This window comes from Pholcus phalangioides, unplaced genomic scaffold (genome assembly GCF_987345545.1).
Source record: "Pholcus phalangioides strain wild (caught in Gottingen) unplaced genomic scaffold, Ppha-v1.0 ptg000016l_1, whole genome shotgun sequence".
In the NCBI taxonomy this organism is placed as follows: Eukaryota; Metazoa; Arthropoda; class Arachnida; order Araneae; family Pholcidae; genus Pholcus; species Pholcus phalangioides.
Genome location: NW_028301609.1, coordinates 121678 through 140877, shown reverse-complemented (window position 1 = coordinate 140877; position 19200 = coordinate 121678). Strand labels below are relative to the sequence as shown.

At 35.1% G+C, this 19200-nt stretch overlaps 1 protein-coding gene across 4 annotated transcripts in view; it reads left to right on the top strand.

Moving 5' to 3' along the window:
• Positions 1–18052, top strand: part of LOC149074688 (uncharacterized) — a 40643-nt gene extending 22591 nt beyond the window's left edge. The window contains exons 7-17 of one of the 4 annotated variants that reach the window (XM_089245751.1): positions 470–630; positions 2168–2320; positions 2550–2669; positions 4321–4431; positions 5648–5810; positions 6026–6212; positions 8194–8318; positions 8766–8857; positions 8964–9123; positions 12725–12838; positions 16804–18052. In XM_089245751.1, the coding sequence (XP_089101877.1) occupies positions 470–630; positions 2168–2320; positions 2550–2669; positions 4321–4431; positions 5648–5810; positions 6026–6212; positions 8194–8318; positions 8766–8857; positions 8964–9123; positions 12725–12838; positions 16804–17735 (2318 nt within the window). In that variant the 3' untranslated portion in view covers positions 17736–18052. The remainder of the gene's footprint in view (positions 1–469; positions 631–2167; positions 2321–2549; positions 2670–4320; positions 4432–5647; positions 5811–6025; positions 6213–8193; positions 8319–8765; positions 8858–8963; positions 9124–12724; positions 12839–16803) is intronic. The other 3 variants (XM_089245752.1, XM_089245753.1, XM_089245754.1) reach the window with 3 other exon arrangements.
• Positions 18053–19200: the final 1148 nt, after the last annotated feature.

Below are 19200 nucleotides of genomic sequence, written 5' to 3'. Positions count from 1 at the left end.
AAAGAAACCTATGTTTTTCAGTGCATGCGTTCTTTCAGTGCAAGACTCTTAGCATACATCAAACTGAACAGTCTGGACATACTAGGAGCTTAATCTTTCTCATCTGCATGTATCAGACACAGAAATGAGCTGACCAAACCACGAATGGATGCACCACCCACGAACTCGACTGGGTTGTGTCAACACCAGCTATCACTAGACTAAGAACGAATTAAACAATTTTCCATAAAACCTTTGGGGAAATCGCATTTCGGCTAGCAAATATTTTGACTAATGAACATGATTCCAAAACAAATTATTTTAGTTGTATTTGAAACAGTACTAGCCATATGCAAATATAATTTCATTGAACATTATTGAAGAATGCTTTATTTAAAACCAATATGATTGCATGAGAGTTACTTGTGTGTATAGTGGTGCTGAACTGAAAGACATTACCATTATTATTCTAAGACCTTTTTCATTTTAGTTGGAGTTGTGGACATTAGACGGACATTAGACTATGCTCTTCAGGATGTTACGGACATGTATCTGTTATTGGAAGAAACTGAAAAACAGTCTATACGTAAAGCACTTATTGAGGAGAGAAGTCACTTCTGCTTCTTTGTAGGGTATTTGCAGCCTGTATTGGTAAGTATGTTTTCTATTTACATTGATTGATGCATGAAAATAATGTACTATCATTTGAGTACTGCATAAAATTGCAGAATCAATTGAATTGACTGTAGATATTTTAATATGGGTGGGTCTTTAACCCTTTAAGCAGAAAAATATCTGGGCATATCAATGCTAAAATAAGAGGCTTTTATGGAGGCGAGATATCTTGTCCTTGCTTCTTAAAGGGTTAAGAAAATCAATTCTAATTTCACTTTATCTATAACTAGTTATAATACCCAATGCTGCCTGGGTTTTCTCCATACACTGGGCACATTGAAGAAGTTACCAACTGTTGCGAAAGTCCTCAAATGTAGTGAACATGTCTGAAATGCATTGTTAGGGAACCACACGAACCAAAGTACACACATCCCAAAAGTCATTGTTGCCCAACAGTTTTCTTGCCTATTTCATCCATTAACCCTGTTCTTGTAAACTTTTGAAGTGACCTATCATTCAATTTCGGTTCTGTTTGGTATGCATGCAAAATTTGCAGATGAGTGGTCTAAATTTGTAGATTTGTATGGAGAACATACACACACAGAAAATCAATTTTATATACTGTCAAATCAAACAGTAGTAACAGATACAGTAGTAACAAATACTGTTATAGCAAAAAAAAAATCTCGTGTTAATGAACACTTTTTGAATCCTCCAGGTAAGTTTACATAGGAACAATGCAAAAACCTGGAATTCCTTTATAGCAAAATTTTGTTATGACGAAATGATTTCTCTGGTCTCTTGTAGCTTGTTATAACGGGATTCGACTACATATAGATTATGTGATCAAGATGTGTTGAAAATTCTTTTGAATCAAAATCAAACTCTTAATTTCATAAATTTTATGCTATTCGCTCACTGATTTTTTGTCCGTCCAAGTTCAAGATATTGTGTTAATTAGTTTCCGATTTTGTATATTTGTTTACTTTACATTTTTATTTATTTTGAATTTGGTTGAATTTGAAATTTTAGATTTTATTTGTTTATTTTTTTGGTTGCAGTCTGGTAGGTACGTTCATTCATTCGAAAATTTACTTCCTAGAAATTTTTTAGTGCTGTTATAATGGAAAGTGTTAAAACAAAGGATTCCCTATTGAGAATAATAAATATCCATAGAAAGGATTTATTTTCAAAGTAAAGTAGTGAGGTTTGACATTCTTGTAAAGACTGTTATGGGCTGTTAGGCTGTGGTCCAAAAATGGCAAAAAGAAAAAGAACTGAAGTCATTCCATCTGAATCTGTGGTTGGCATCTTTATATCAAAACGTATATAAATGAGTGTATACAGTAAAAACTCATTAAAAAATAGAGAAAGTTTCAGAGAGATTTCGCTGTATTTTCCTCTCAAGTGGAATGTTTTAGCTGTTCATCTCTCACTGATCTCATGCTAAATTCTTAGATTTTGTTCCATTTGAGGCCTTCATCACTCTCATTAAAACTATTGTAATTTTTACATATTTCATGACCTTTGCAATTAAAGGAGAGCTTAATAGTATCTGATTTTTTTTTCTCAGGAGTCAGAGATAAAGATGTTAAATGAAATAAATCATTTGGAGGAGGTCATGGAAACATTGGCTAAAATCACTGGGGATCCCCACGTATTACCAACTACTAGTGAACAAGTGATAGCTGACCTTAAGAGCTCAAGTAACTCGTGGTCTTTCAGGGTAAGTTCATAAAAAGTCATTACACCTTGGTTCTAACAAATATCCTCTTCCTCTCATCTTTATAGCTATTGGTTCTTCTTCTGTTCGAAAGTATGAGAATTTTTTTCTAATGTATACTCTTATTGTTTTAGGTTTTTACTTTTCTTTCAGTGGGGATACTAAAGTACACATGTAAACAATGGATCTGTTTTCTTGTTTCATATTTTGTCCTTTTTAAAATATTTTTCAGTCACCTCCTAGTTCTCCTGGTTCACTTGGATCAAGGAAATCAAGTGTATGCAGCATCAGCAGTGCTAATAGTTCCTCAAGTGGCAGCCTGAAGTACAATCGACAGCTCTCTTATTGTCAGGTGAACATTCTTGATTATCGTGAAATTTAATCATGGAGGTGTTCAAGTTAGTCACAGGTCTGCTTCAATAAGCTTAATTCTTAAATCTCAGTAGATATTCAAAATTTAAAAGTTTTTAATTGTCTGGAGAAATAGTTTTGTGTAAGATTAATGTGGCGCACATGAATAGTAACACAAATAATAAATGTTGTCATATAATCATTTAAACTTCACAAGTTGTTTTTTTTTGCATCACTGTATACAGGTAAAAACATAATTTCACATTATTACATTAATTTTTTATGCATGCAAATAAAATTATAACAGAATAATAATAGTTACTTTGGTATGCATGGAAGAAAAAATTGTTGCATTACTTTTTTTGTGTACTTGGTTGCAATGAATTGCTGTGTATTTCATATGCAAAATCTTTGAGGTTTTGTGTTTTGTCTGTCAGTTAGGGATATAGCATATCAGTGCTGAGTGAATTATCTTTTCTCTCATTAAAAACATATAAGGAAAGAAGTATGTCAACAAAATTGAAATCTTGTATTCCTCTAAAATGCCTTGGCAATCTGAAATAGTGCTAGAATCAGCTATGTAGGCTGTATGGACAAATCTCTGAACGGAAAATATTATTTATATTAATGTTAATATTATATATGAGACGTCTGCTTCTGAAAAGCCTCCTTAAACAGCCCAAAAGGTATGGATTCTGTTATTATTTATATTGATAACCCAGTTCAAAAAGCCAACTCAAAATTCTATGTTTTGAGATATTTGCATTTTAAAGTCACTTTGTGTGGAACTTTCTTTCTTTTTTTTTCTTTTAAACTGAGCGCAACTTAGGTCTATCACCATCTATAGGCGATTTACTACCGAGTGAGTTGTGCCGGAAGTGTAACTGTGTGTGTGTACCTAACAGTCTGAGTGCATATGTAGTGTTGCATTTGGTTTTTCAGTACTGCCATCTATATTTCAGAAGGGAAGTGAGTGATGTGTTATGATTGAATTATAATTTGTACTATTTGTAGGTCTGTTGCTCTCTATGGCGAGACTTTTTAAACGGGAGATTGGCTCGCATTTGCGCCTTGAAGTTGGGAACCACAGAAAACTAAGTTCAGCCGACCACCACTGTGGTGATGGTGGGGGTTCGAACCCGGGACGTCACAACTTTGTGTGGAACTGATGGGAATTAACTCAGATTTAATTACAGTAGGGGAGCATCTAAACAAAATTGCAAATTACTGTTTTGCAGTATGTAGAGACATTATCCACCATTCTCATGGCGTATTACTCAAGAATGCAATTTTCCGAGTTGCTACCTTTTTGAACTGGGCTGTCGATTTACATCCTACGGCATGGCCAACTTACGAATCAATTGAATGGCAATATGTGGGTACGGCTTGTGAAATTTTTTTTTATCTCCTCTAAAACTAGCAGTTCCACTAGGATTCCAATCTTTCTTTTTTTTTTGCTTTGTTTTAAATATTTGTAAGTATGATTTTTATACTTTATTATTTGCATTAATCATTTCATTTAAACCTAATTTTTTGTTTCTTGTTATGTTTTAATTTTTGTTCCCCTTTTAATTTTTCTTTGATTTTTTTTGGGGAATTTTTAGTTTGCTTCCTCTTATGTTTTGATTTTATTCCCCTCTAATGCTGTAAAGTATGCTACTGTTGGACGACATCATAAGTTTGTAACTTCCCGTGATTCTGGGTTTGCTTCCCAAGACACACTGTTCACAAACAGCAGCATTTCTTCATTCAACTCCTCCCAGGTTGGTTTTTTTTAATCACAAAATTATTTTCATTCTTTTTTTTTTTCAAGTACATGTAAAAAGTTGCATCATTAGTTACTATCGGTTAATATTGATCTTTGAATTATTCATATATGCATCAACATGACATAACTTATGATTTATTTTGGCAAATTAATGTTGGAAGCAGGGAAAGAAGAGTAGTTAATTTTATGACTTGGTGAAATAATTTCATAGGTTCAGACCTTATAAACTATAACTTTGCTGATAAATGATGCTAATAATAATCATTAGCATCAAAGTTTTTAAAATTCATAGCTTGAAATAGTCCATAGCATCTAAAACAAGAGTTTTTAACCTTTTGTAATCTATGGGCTACTTATGACAATAAAATGAGAGCCACTGACCTTTTTTTTTAATTTTGTGCAAAATAGAAATAATAAAGCAAATAAAGCTTTCGTGGCCATTATGTAATGAAAAATCATAGTTTTCTGGTTTGCCGCTGTGGTGGTCGAGTGGTCATAGTGACGGACTCGCATCACGGGGACTCGGGTTCGAGCCCCACCGTCGCCACAGTGGTGGTCGGCTGAAGTTGGTTTTCTGTGGTTCCCAACTTCGAGGCGCAAATGCGAGCCGATCTCCTCGTTAAAAAGTCTCGCCACAGAGAGCAACAGTCCTACAAACAGTATAAATATTCAGTCACTGCACATTGCTCACTTCACTTCTGAGATATAGATGGCAGCACTGAAAAATCATACACAGCACTAGATATGCACTCAGACTGTTAGGTACATGCACTTACACTTCCGGTACAACTCACTAGGTAGTAAATTGCCTATGGCAATAGACCTGAGTTGTGCTCGGTTTGAAAAAAAAAAAGTTTTCTGGTTTTAGGCTGACGAAACATCAAAAGGTAAAAACTTTCTATCACCTTTGCCTAGAAACCCAAAAAAACTGTGAATTTTGCAAAATAAAAATAATTAAATTGTTTTCTCATCTAAGCTTGAAATTTTTTCAAGAACATCAAGGATACATAATAAAATTGTATACAGTGAAAATCCCAAAAAGGCAAGTCAAAAACCCCTTAAGTAACATTATATAGAAGTTTCACTGTATTGCAAAATTAATGTAACGAAGATTTTAATCATTGCACAAAGCTGGATTTTTATTTGTAACACATAAAATGAAGGATAAAAAATTAAAACTTATGTGCATTTTCCATTGTTCTTACTTTCAGTTATCATCATTCGCTGAAAGTAAACCCACAAACCTAAGCACTCCATCTTCACCATTACCATCAGTAACATCGACATGGCCAAATCTTCAAGAGACAGATCAGTTTGAGGTTGCTCAACCGAGTACCCTCCAACGATACCAGAGACCCCATACAATATCATCAGGTATCTTCACATTTAATCGCTTTGCTTTCACCAATTAATCTTTTCCTTGAAATATTGAAAAAAAAATTTTACCTTGGCTATCAAATTAGGCTGATCCAAGTCAAAACTTCTTATATTTTGGAATATTGATTCTAAATCACTTTCATAGTTTAGTTTGATTTAGAATTAGGATCGAGTGTTTATAGGTTCTAATGGTTTTTTCCCCTATTTTCTAGCATATGAGAAGTCCAATCACAGACCTGCTTTGACCGCTCATACTTTTGAACCTTTGGATGGAGATATTGATCCTCGTACAGCTAGTGCAACTGTTGGGACATTCAAGTCCAGAGGTTTAAAGGACCATTCTAACAATCATAGTCATCCTGGAACCCCAGTGTATAGTCGCCCCTGTGTACCGGGGAGGTATGCATGTGCTGATTTTTTCTAAGGTTGATTGAGTGTTGATTGTGCCATGTCACTTCTATTTATTGTTTATTTTTAAGTATGGCATTACCTCTTGTAATGAAGCTGTGGCTCATATACCTTTAAATACCTTTAGCACTTGTGCTGCTTTTCAAATTACTACTTAATAACATAACATAACCTTCATAACATTTTCCCTGGTGTTCTGACTTGATTCAAACCATGACACTAGATATGCATTCGGACTGTTAGGTACCCACACACATACACATTTCCAGCACAATTCAATCGATAGTAAATTGCCATAGACAGAGGAGTTGTGCTCAGTTGAATGAATGTTCTGACTTTATTGACTTGATGAATGAGTGACTTTCATTAATTCTTATGAGTATTTTTTTATACATTTCTTTTTGATGTACAAAATACAGAAACAAAGGCCACAACAAGCTAATTGCCCTATGAGATGGCTGAAAAAAGCATGTCCATAAAAAATATGGTCTCGAACATATATCTTCTTGATTTATCTCACTACGTCTATCGTACTTCTTTTCAAACACGTCAATTGTGTTAGAATTCACGACTTCGGGAAGTAAACTATATATTCCATTTATTAACAACCCCATTAGAGAAAAACCTAATGGGGTAATTGTGGGGCACGATAACCTGGAATTATTCCCCACATTAAATTCCTTTACTAAACGATACTGGTGTCCCCTTGTTGAAGCAGTTGATTGACAGTGTATTAATAACTCATGGTCCATCTCGTTGAAAATTTTAAACACTGCTATCATATCCTCAACAGCTGCATTCCTCCAACGTAAACATATTCAAGAAATCTTTCTTCATAGCTCAAGTCTTGTGTGCCAACAAGAGCATGCATAGCTCTTCTCTGCACCTCCTCAACCAATTCTGTCTCTCTAGACTATAGTCCAGGACAGACTAGGTATTGGAAAAACTGCAAAACGACTTCAGGACAACGCAGACACCTTTTTAAGAATGAAATTCAGCATTCTGTTCACTTTTGTGACCACCACTGAACAATGTTCAGAAAATCTATAAGCCGCTCATCAATAATAATTACCAAATCAGTGACCCCAGTTGCATCCGGGATAGTAATACCATTCAGCTTGTAAGTGAAATGTGGATTGTTTGAACCAAAATGAGCGACCATGCACTTATCAACATGCTCCATTCATTAACCCATGCTGCAATCATATTCAAGTTTGTCTGGAGCACCTTCCTATCGCTTAGATTCCCGACTACCCCCACATTAGCTTCACGTTATCTGCAAATTTGCTAACAATCGATAACGTTGATACCCTGATAGTGTTTATTGATAGAGTGAAAACCGTTTTATCAAAGTTTTTAACTGTTGATACAGTGTAAAAAATTAGACATTATTATTCTTGAGTAAAACTTTTATGTCACGTGCAATGTTTCTCTCAAAAGAAACATTAACAGTAAATTGAATGGACAACATTTTGTTTTAGTTTGATATTAGTGTTTTTTTTTTACTAATTTTTTATTGAAAAATTACAAATAGCTTATTTGTAGCTGCAGTGTTTGTTTTCTTCCTTAATATGACTTATTTACTAGAGAGATTATGGTAATTAATTTAATAATATTCATTTAAAAACAAAATAGATGTCTTTTTGTTTGCTGTGGATAAGTGTTTTATAACTTAATTGTGAATTTAATTCTTTAATTTCTAAAGAAAATTAAAATTGATTAAGTAATTTTTCAGGATTCTATATGATGTTTGTTTTTGTTTCTTGCATTATTTGCAGGAGTAGATCCAGAGGTAGGTGATTGCTCCTTCCAAGAGCCACAAATAATATGAGAAAAATTGGTCTGTTCCCATAAAATACAGGACAATCCAACAAACCTACACAATAAATCACTCCTCCAACATATTGCCCTGGATCTTCTCTTTATTCTTTGTTGTTCTTCCGTATCAAGTGATTGTATTTATTCATTGTAGGAATGAAGATGTTAACAGAGATAAGCCTTCACTACCAGATAAGTCTATTTCTGTTCGGGCAAAGCATGGAACAGCATCAACAAACAAGTGTGTCCCAGATTTCAACATGACTCCTCCAGATCAAAGTAAGCAAGATTGTCTTATTTTTGAAGTATTATATTTGTTTGTTTCACATGCTGGGATTTTCATGATGGTTAAGTAGCACTTAAACTAAGTTTTACAATTAAAACTGCAGCAGATTTTTTTTTTTATAACTTAATTTACATAAACCTCTTATTGGCAAAAACTTTATTCTGCTATCATTAAGATGAAAATTAATTTGAAGTGAAAGAAAATTAATTAATTTAGACAAAGGAATTATTAGAAAAGAGCCTGTGGTTATGTTTTTGTTGCATAATTTCCTAGGAAACATATTACAAAATATTTGGACTGGGACTTGCCCTAGCAATTAACAATGATTTGTTGAGGATGATATTTCATTTCGTTCAGTCTAACTATTAACAGCCAAACATTTTTATTTCATTGATTATCAATTTCCAAAAGTTTCATAATACTTTCTGTTTTTTATATAGTTGTGCCACACCCTGTGTATGCAAACACCAATGACATGAGTAGCAAAAACTCCAAAGAAAAACCTACAGCCCCTTCAGGGGAAAATAAGGAGGTCAGTTAACTATTTTTAATGTGCTAAAGTTTAAATGTGGAACAATATTTTTTATAAGTTCTCACAGATCATATCATTTTAATTATATAGAAAGTTCCTACCTTAGTTTCAGAGTCGTCGAGATCTAGCCATGGTATTGAATGAGGGGCTTTTGCTTCAGTCAATGAAACAAAGAAATGAAAACTCTCCAATCAGGGCAACTCCACCTACTGTCAAGAGTAACAACCCATCTGTTGGTGGGAGTGAGACTCTACCTAGATCAAGAGGTATTCATGCATATTATTTGGCAGTTTTGAGATGAAAATTTACTCAATTTATTAATCAACACCTGCTTAAGTATAAGTGTGCATGTAAATAATGTTATTACACTTTAATGTTCACCCAAACCTCATCATACAGACATTTTAGAAGTCCTTTATTTACCTAATTTGAATGCAATGTTGTGTCGTAAAAGTATGAGATTTTACTACAGTAAGACCTCATTATAATGTCATCACTTTTAGCGTCATCCGGCCTATAACATCACTTTTCATTGGTCCCTGCCAACATATTAGTGAGTTAGGATTACTGATTATCAAGTCAGCCCGCTTATGAAGTGATTAATTTGGTCCCCCAGGGGTGATTTTATACTAAGGTCTGACTGCATAATCTTGTTCACAAGACTTGAAAAAGAAGAAGAGTTTTTATAAAACAGTGCTAAATGTGAGAGAACTTTATTATAAAGTTTCGGCATACGCACAAGACTACTGATAAATTAAAAATTTTGATGGCTAATCTCAGTTCAACCAATCAAAAAAAAATTTTTTTGTACATTTCTTAATTTTTCTAAAATAATAAAATCATCCAGAAGTAAAATACTACTGTGCCTACACGTACTGCTACTTGCTTTCAGATGACGATTCCTCAATAATTTATTTTTTTAAAAACTTATGAGTCTCTCTGTATATACACTGTTCTTCACCATGGTGGTTGATTTTATTGTAAGAACATAAATGTTTTGTGGGAGTGAGAAGTGATTTAACAGGATTTTCTTTGCTTTAATGGGAAAAAATTGATGAAAATACATGATTTTTTTTATGATTGAATAATATACAATGAAACCTCTGCAATGATACTCGGTATGATGATAAATCCCCCCCCCCCCACAATGATATTTTTCCAGATCTTGTTTGGAATTGCCTATGACTTAATGTCAAACTCCTCTCGATGCAACAATACTCTTCTTATTACTATACCTCTATAACAATAGTTTTGTTTTGCTTTTTTTTTTTTTATATTGCGCTCAAACTTACCTTCAATGTACTTCTAAATTCCTCATCAGTTTTCATTCTTTCAAGGGTGTTCAACAACATCAGTATTTTGTGCTATCTACCCTCTAAAGGTGTTAATGAAGTTGCAGTGAAGCTACATTCTATGCAATACACAAATGTTGTACGGTAAACTACTTTACAGGGTGAAAGAACTGACAATTTTATTCATCAAGTAATCAATTAAAATTTTTTGTTGTGAATAAACACTCATAAATGCATTTGGTGGATTAACTAACAACGGAAATTCAAAAAAGATGCCAGCAGCAGCATAAATTTGGCTGTGTCTGATTATACTAGGTCTTGATATAACGATAACCTCTCTACAACAATATTTTTTTCTTGGTCTGCTGAATATCATTAAATCGAGGTTTCACTGTATTGTAAGATATTGTAAGAGAGGGACAAGTTATTAGTATATTGACTAAATGAGTTATCACTGTAATGTCTATACTTGTACAGGGTTTGTTCAAAAAGAGAGAGTATATTCGACCATAATTTTTCATGCGTGAACCAATGAAGCTCTAGGGAAGTGTGTACATATGTAGGCAATCCCAGGGCCACAACTAGAGGGGAGCAGGCGGATCTCGTGCCCTGGGCGCTGGACCAGAGGAGGCGCAAATTTCATTCTCAAACCTTACCTTCAACATTTCCAGGGGGCGCCAAAATGTGCACTTGCCCCAGGTGACCGAGCATGCGGCCCTAGGCAATCCTAGTACCCATGCTTGAATTTTTTTCCTGTCTACAGAAACTGGCTGTCACCAGCAGACCACAGATAAGTGAGAAAGTGTGAGTGCCATGGCATTTTTGTTTTTGACAAAATGGCAGGAAAAACTTGAACAATGCTACTGCAATAATCGTGATGGAGGTGCCAATTGTGATGCTGAACCTCTTGGTAGTACTCCTTGGTGATGGTTGTGCCGTACTTTGCATACTCGTGATGAACAACGCCAGTGGAATCAAAGATGATCAGCATGATGTTGGCATTGCATCCCCTGAAGACTGAATCGTCAGTCAAAATAGAATGAACAGATCTTGTGTGTGTGTGTGTGTGCGTGCGCGCTAATGCTCGCCTCGTCTGCAAGTTCTCTGATCATGATTAGATGATCCTGCATCACCAGTCTTCACTTGGTTGATAACAATCTTATTTCTGGATGTTGAGAGCCTTCCAGAATGTGTGTCACTCTCCATAGATGTGCCATCTTTGAAGCGGTTGTACCACTCTTTTTTTTTTTAATAATGTGATCCTCATGTATACCCAAGTGATCAGTATGATCCGTCCAAGGAATTTGTTAGTGTTGCGCTCACTTACACTTGCTCATTCATCAGCTGTCTGCCGGCAACTGGAAGCATCTGCAGGCAGGTAAATTTTCAAGCATCTGCAATCTGCACTAGGATCGCCAACATATGCACACAAAAATCACGTCTCCCTAGATTCATTAGTTTACGTATGAAGAATTATGGTTAGATACTTTTTGAACAAACCTTGTATGATCAATATATTAATAAAGAGTTTTGCACTTGACCTTTTTTAAATTACGGTGGGAAGAAAAAATTTTGCCAGTTTTGACTGATTTTTTGCGAAAATTTGTTTATATCGGAATTCAAAACCAAATCATGGGAAAAATACTGTATTTTCCTGCATATCATCCACGGATACAAATTTTGCTTCTTCCAGAAAAGATCCCTTAGTCTGCATTGGCATACAATCGGGATGTGAAAATCTCACGAATAGTAAAATCTTGAGGAATAAAAGGGGTTGTGCTTGTCCTATTTTTGTATACGAGAGTATCAATTTTTCTATTCACATCTTTTTTGCCATCTGTAAATCTTTGGTAAAAAATATATTTTTCACAGTTCTGATTTTAAAAAGTGAACTTAATCATACAACAGTACCTATATAACATATATTTTCTCCCATTTTTTTTTACGGGGTCTTCATCTGGGTGCAACTTTGTTGTTTATATAATGTAACAAAATTTATTATTCGATCATTCTGAAAAATGTTTAAGAAAGGCAATAATCTATTACAAGGTAGAATAATGATAGTTTTGAACACCTGTGATATAGCTATTGAATTACAAAGTTGTAATGACTGGTACAAACTTGATGGAAAACTACTTTTTTTGTGGTATTTTTTTTTTATAGAGATGCATTTATGTTAGTCAGGCATGTCATTCCCCCCCCCCCACTTTTGTTTGCTTATTCACAAGTTTTAACTGCGTTTAATATTTTTTGTTTGTAAATTATAGATGTTACGACCCCTTGTTTGAAATCTAGCATCTCTGTAAAGTGGGTAGCAAAATGGTCGGTTGCTGAAGTCTAGGCCATATGCAAATTTTGCAAAGATGATAGACTCCAGACTTGGATCATAACATTTTTAGTATCTCCCGCAGCAGTTTTTTTTAAATAGTTTTTATTTTGAAAATGTTTCTAGTTAGTTTTTTTTTGCATGGTTTTTCTCATGTGCACGCCATTATTCTTGTCTTTATCTCTTAGCATGTTTTCTTTTCAGTTTTTTTTTTGTTTATTTTCACTCCCCTTCCTTTCCCCCAAAAAGTAGATCCACAAGATTTAGAAATGATGCACTGGCAAATGTATGTTATGTCATTGTGTAACACAAATAGCGGTACCACACAAGCTGGCATACATCAGAGGCCAGCCTCAGTTGCAGGTTAGTGTATCTCTTTTAAAAATAGTAATTTTTCAACTAACTACAACCTGCACATCTCCCTTCCACGTGTAGTATTAAATATGAAATATAATTTTTTTTTCAAAATAATTCTTATGAAGTGAGTTTTCCACAGTTGATGGATAATTTTTTTTAAAATCAATTCTTCAAATTATATTGGCCTTTTTGTGTAGTTATGTTACAGTTTATGTCAACAAACTCCTTGATTTATCAAATTTTTTCTGAAATTCTGATGAAAATAAAGGTTAACCCCCCCCCTCCATTTAACGAATAAAAACCCTGATATAACAATGGTTTTTTCCCTAATTATCCTTAATTTTTTTCTTATTTCTCGTCACCTCAAAACCAAAATCCATCAAATTGACTTCCTAGGATTCCACCTTCAGCTCTTCTTTAGAAACAAATGAAAAAAATGGGAGCATGAATCTGTTGCTTTTTTGAATAAAGCCATTTAGAGTGTGCGTGGAGAAATGTTTGAGTGGCCAATTGGTGTACACCAATACTGTGAAACACTTTGTTGTCCATATGCCTATATTTCAGTAAAGAAATAGTTAATTCACAAGTTTGTGCTCTGTCTTAACAATTTAACAAGCATGTAATGGCAGGTCATCTGAAGGGAAAATCATTTTTCGGTTATCCAAAAAATGACTATCTTAATAGAATTTGATAAAACACGTACCAAACAAGCGTTGTGATCAAAAACTTCCATCAAGCACTTTTTAATGCATTCTGATTATATCCACGTTAGTTATAGCACCCCATCAAACGCAGTCATGATGCGGTAATCATTTTAAATTTTTTTTTATATTGCCGCTGTGGTGGTCGAGTGGTTATAGTGACGGACTCGCGATGCGAGGATCCGGGTTCGAACCCCGGCTGAAGTTGGTTTTCTGTGGTTCCCAACTTCAAGGCGCAAATGCGAGCCGATCTCCCTGTTAAAAAGTCTCGCCACAGAGAGCGACAGTCCTACAACGATAAATCATTCAATCATAACACTTCACTCATAGTTTGAAAAACTGGTGGCAGATGGCAGCACTACACATAACAAGCATTACAGAGAAACAAAAAAAAACTTCACGTCAGGTTTCACTACACGCACATTCCCGCCTGTACCGATTCGTTGGGGGTTCCGCGGGGGGGGGGGTGTGCATGTGTGGTGTAGCAGTAGTAGATAGGGTCTCCAAGAAATGGCTCGGGGATCTATGATGTTCTTAAGTCAGCCACCTCGTTGGGCAATTTGCCTGTTGTGGCATTGTATTTGTATCTTATCATTTTTTTCAATTGTTGTCAGAAATAAGTTGTAACGGCAACCCGATATTATGTAGCTTTTAAAATTTGCTGTGTTGAATGCGTTCATGCCCCTGGCCAATTTGATCTGATTTATGATTTCCTCAATTTAATGAATAAAATTGTTGGTTTCTTATGATTCGTTAAATTAGGGTTAGACCTCATAATTTTTTTTTTTTTTTTTTTTTTGGTTTTTCTGCAATAAACTAGCCTTGTTTTCAGTTTTTTTCTCTGGAAGTCCAGAAAACTCATTGAGACCATTTAGAAGCATATGGGTCTCTTGATAAAGAATATGTGTATAATGACAAAATAAAATTTTCAGAATATTATCACGGTTAGAGATGCATAAAAAAATATTCAGGATAGGTTTATAAACTGTAGGTCCTGGTTTAATTACTCCCTAAAGTGCTCAAAATGAAATAGGGGGGGGGGGGAATAATCTATCTGAAAATTACTTCTGTTTTGCATTATACTACTACGTTCAAAACATTCAGAGACTTGTTTTATTACATGAGAATGAATACAGATAAAACCTGTTTATTTGGTGTTCCCTTCGAAGTAACGACCCTGTGGAATTATGAATTTTTGCCATTGTCACAGCTGCCAAGTATCCCAAATTTTAGCTTCATCTCTCAACTTCCCGAAAAGTTCTTAAATCTCCTAAATTTTTACCAAAATCCCTAATTATCCTTAAAAATTCCCTATTTCATTTAAAAAGAATCCCAGCTTTCTGAAAACAATCGCTAAGGAATTTCTCGTGGGGCAAAAAGTCTGCCTCTGTTTTTTCCCTTTCAAAATGACGTCACACGTCGTAAATGGGAAAATAGTGGGAAATTCCTTTTTTAAGGAAGTTTTACAAACCCTCTGATGGTAACAAGAAAAGTTATTTGTCTTATCGTGCAGGGAAATAGCTTAGCAGCCAATAGTCCCAGATAGTAATTGGAGATTATAGTCATGCGCATGTGGTCAAAACTTCTTTTATCACAAAAATTAGAAACTTTGCCTAGTTTTAATTTATACAAAAAATTGCCACGTTTTCAAGACAAATAAATATATTTTATTTGTCTTGCAAACATGGCAATTTTTGTATAAAACTTCTTTTGTTGAAGTTACGTATGTGCAATAACAAAACATGAATACTGATAAGCAAAAAAATATTTAATTAATTTTAAAGATTCTTATTCCGAGGAATTTCCTTTCATCTAATGTTCCAGAAAAAGACAGACTTTTTCTTTTTGTACAAGTTGTGTTACGGACATAAACATTGGTCACATGGTGGAAAGACTGACATTATCACCATGTGAAATAAAAAAAGACATCAAGCAAGTGTCACAAAAAGTCAGTATTCTTTAAAAATTGACGCTTTTTCCTTCATCTTCCGATGATTTTGGGGTCATTCGCGCAGAATATTTGTTCACATAGTTTCTGATTGAACACAATATATATACATATTTTTAGATCACCATCGAAGTTTTGGCCCCCCAATTTCACTTGTTTTTTTGCATAGGGATTCTATTCTCAAAGGTTGAACTTTTCCATCAATCTTGTCTCCAGGGCATTTTGCCTGTTGTGGCGTTGTATTTGTATTCCATGTGTGTAAGTAAAATCCCCTATTTTATTTGGAAAAATCCCTTTTGTATTTATTAGGGAGTGGTTTTACTATAAAATACGGGTTCGTGTGAAAATCTCCCTAATTTTCATTTTCAAAAGTTGGCAGCTATGCATTGTTCATACCAAGATGTAAATGCAGACCGCAAGCTTTTTTGTCACACCCTCCAGTGCCTTCATCTGAACCTATTGCTCCTTAAAAAGCAAATTCTTTATCCGAGGAGAAAGGAAAAAGTCACGTAGGGCAAGATCAGGGGAATAAGTTGGTTGTGAAAGTATTAGAATGTGATGTTTTGACAGGTAATCTGACACTGGGAGGGCCCTCTGAACCAACACATTGTCATGATGGAGCACCCATGACTTAGTCTTTTAAAGATCATGTCGCTTGTGTCTTGATGAATCATGCAGATGTTTAAGGACTTGCACAAGTCCCTTTTGGTGTCAGATTATCTGTCAAAACATTACATTTGGATACTTTCACAACCAGCTTATTCTCCTGATCGCGTCCCATCGCACTTTTACATTTTTTTCTCAGATAAAAAATTTGTTTAAGGGGCAACAATTCTCAGGTTTCAAAGAGTTGCAGTGACAAAGACACTGGAGGATGTTGCAAAAGGAGGCTTGCAATCTGCTTTTACATTTTTGCATAAACAATGGCAAAAATTCATAATTGCACTTCTAAGAACCTTTTCACATTTGATGTTTCCTATCTATACTCATTCTTCCATAATAAAATAGGTCTCAGAACTTTTTGAACGTTGTAGTATAATTATTCTCCTGATCCCAACTCCAACTAATTCTCATTAAGATTTCCTGTTTAAAGCCTTTCTCCCTCTTAACATTATTTTTTGTAGAAACGTTATAAATGGGGGTCCCCCCGTACAAACTTGTATTTTGTTTCTCCTTTTTCTGATATGCCTTTGGAAGTTTTGTGCTGGTTGGTGATCTTACAGCGCTATAGAGCTTGTGCAATCAATGGTTTTTTTAAATTGGGTATTAAGGTTAAGCTTAACGGTAGTTGATGTTATTGTTTCTGTTTTCTCTTTACTCAGGTGTTGCTGAAAGCTTTCATGTTCCAAGGAAAGCAAGCACGTTGCAGCGAATGGGATCATCTCCTGGTAATAAGCCTCCTCCTACTCCGGTTCGCAGATCATCCTCAATCACTTCATCAAGCAACTCTAATGGTAATTTATCTCTGAAGGATAATGGCGGCAGCTCTGGATCCATAAGTTCTGGTGCAGGTGAAATATGTTATTCGCCCAGTCTCAGAGAAGTTTCAAAAAGTAATTCCAGTTCAGAGGGAACCTTGTCCAGAGGAAGATCATACAGCCCTTTGAGACACGTCAAAAGGGAGAGGGATTATGTGTATGAAAGTGTGAGGAACTTGTCAACAAATGGTGGGGATTCAGATTCAGAGAAGGGAATAGTGACTGATGTTTCCGATAGCAGAGCTCGTCTCATACAGGACTTAAATTCATCAATTCAAAAGAAGCAGCCCCCATCCAGGCAAAGTAGTCAGGGTGATGCGCCAGTCGTACCTCCTCGTAACACTTCGAAGCATGAGCAAGAGTTTTATGAAAGGGTTGATTACCATGAGAACTCACGAGGGCACTACGGTAAAGTGGAGAAGCAAGGACAGACATTCAATGCCAAGCCAATGTCATGTCAGGAAATTCCAAAGAGTTATCACAAAAAGCCACCTGTCCCAACTCCGGGCACACCCGACTATGTTAAAGAGTTCGCTCGCATCCAACATTGCTCCCAAACGCCTGGTGGTGGAGGAGAAGAGAGGAATTTCAAGCAAACATTCATGGCTGCACTGAATGCAAAGTTGGCCATACAACACCAGAACTATCCGACTAAATTTTACGAGATGGAAAAGCAGTCGGCTGCCTGCAGGGAGTCGTTAATGGATCAAATTAAAAAAGGGACGACCCTCAGGAGGGTGACATGCAATGATCGTTCCGTGCCAAGATTAGCGTGACGAGTGCATGTGGTTTTCATTTGTCACATGTAGTGATTGAGCTACAAGATATTTAGATTTTAGTTGGTTTTTTTTTTGTTTTTTTTTAGAATTTATCTATGTATAGATTTGTACATAGTTTTCTATTTTGTGTATATTTTGTTAGTTTTGTTGATTTTATGGAAGAAGTTTAATAGTGAGCTATTCTGCGATATTAATTTTATTAATTTATTAACAGTTTCTTTTTAGTTCTATCTCTCTCATGAGCAAACTGATCTCTCCTTCGGCGAAAGTCAAGATTAAAAAAATGATAGCTGAACACTCATTTAGAAACTATCATGTTTGCTGTTTGACTCTCTAATTTTGTATTGTTGTGTTTGGAAGTTTAAAAATTTTGAATGTATGAAACATACACAAGCAGGGTTCTCAATCATGATGTGAGTGGCAAAAAAAATATTTTCTTCATCAATATACTTGGCAGTCATATTTGAATACAAGTTATCAGTTATACAGGCTACTGATGTTCACCAAACTCTCCATGCTTTTGCTGTCTGTAAAAGTAAATGGTAGCAGTTTTTGGCTGTATGATATACGAGTTATAATATACTTGTTTTCCCGATATTTTTTATGTATGTGCATTTGAATTTTCTCATGGCAGCTTATGATGTGATTTTTCACTTCTATTTTAATTCATCAACATTTGAAGAAATATTGATAATTGCATATCTTTTTAAATTGTGTAATGACTTTTCGGTGGAACGTATGTTTGGTTTGATAATTTGATCATTTTTGTTCACACCACTGTCATTTTCTGCACACAAGGGCTAATTAGATTGGGAGTTACAATTTACTGCTGATTCTGAATGGCACCCTTTTTTTATACTCGCCAAGAGATTGGTGTGCTAACCCTTCGGTGTGGGACTCCCTGCAGTAGCAATCTTTTTCTGTGGTCATGTATGTTTGGCTTTTTCAATGCTTACTATATTACAAATGTAATACCATAATGTTCAGATGATATGCAGCTTTTATAGTTTTTAAAGTAAATCTTGGCTCTTGCAGGGCAAAAATTCAAATGCAGTTTGTGTGAGATCTTGTTTTGACTCACTAGGTATCAATGACCACATGAGAACAAAAAAAATGGTTACATCTTGAGCACAGTAGCCCAGATCAATATGATAACTTGGCTACTGTACTGAAAGATTATCAGAGATCTTGTGAATTCAATGCCTAAACAATCCTTATGTCTTTTCTGACAGAGTTACAAAAGAGACACTGATAGGATAACTGTAGAACACACACTGCTTTTTTTTTCCTTTCAAACCAAGCAAAACTCTGGTTCATCACCAATCATTACTACCGATTGAGTTATGCCGGAAGTGTGTGTGTGTATCTAACAGAGTGAGTGCGTGTAGTGTGTGCATTTAAGTGCTGCCATCTATTTTTCAAACTATGAGTGAAGTGAGAGGTTGACAACCTTTTTTTTTTC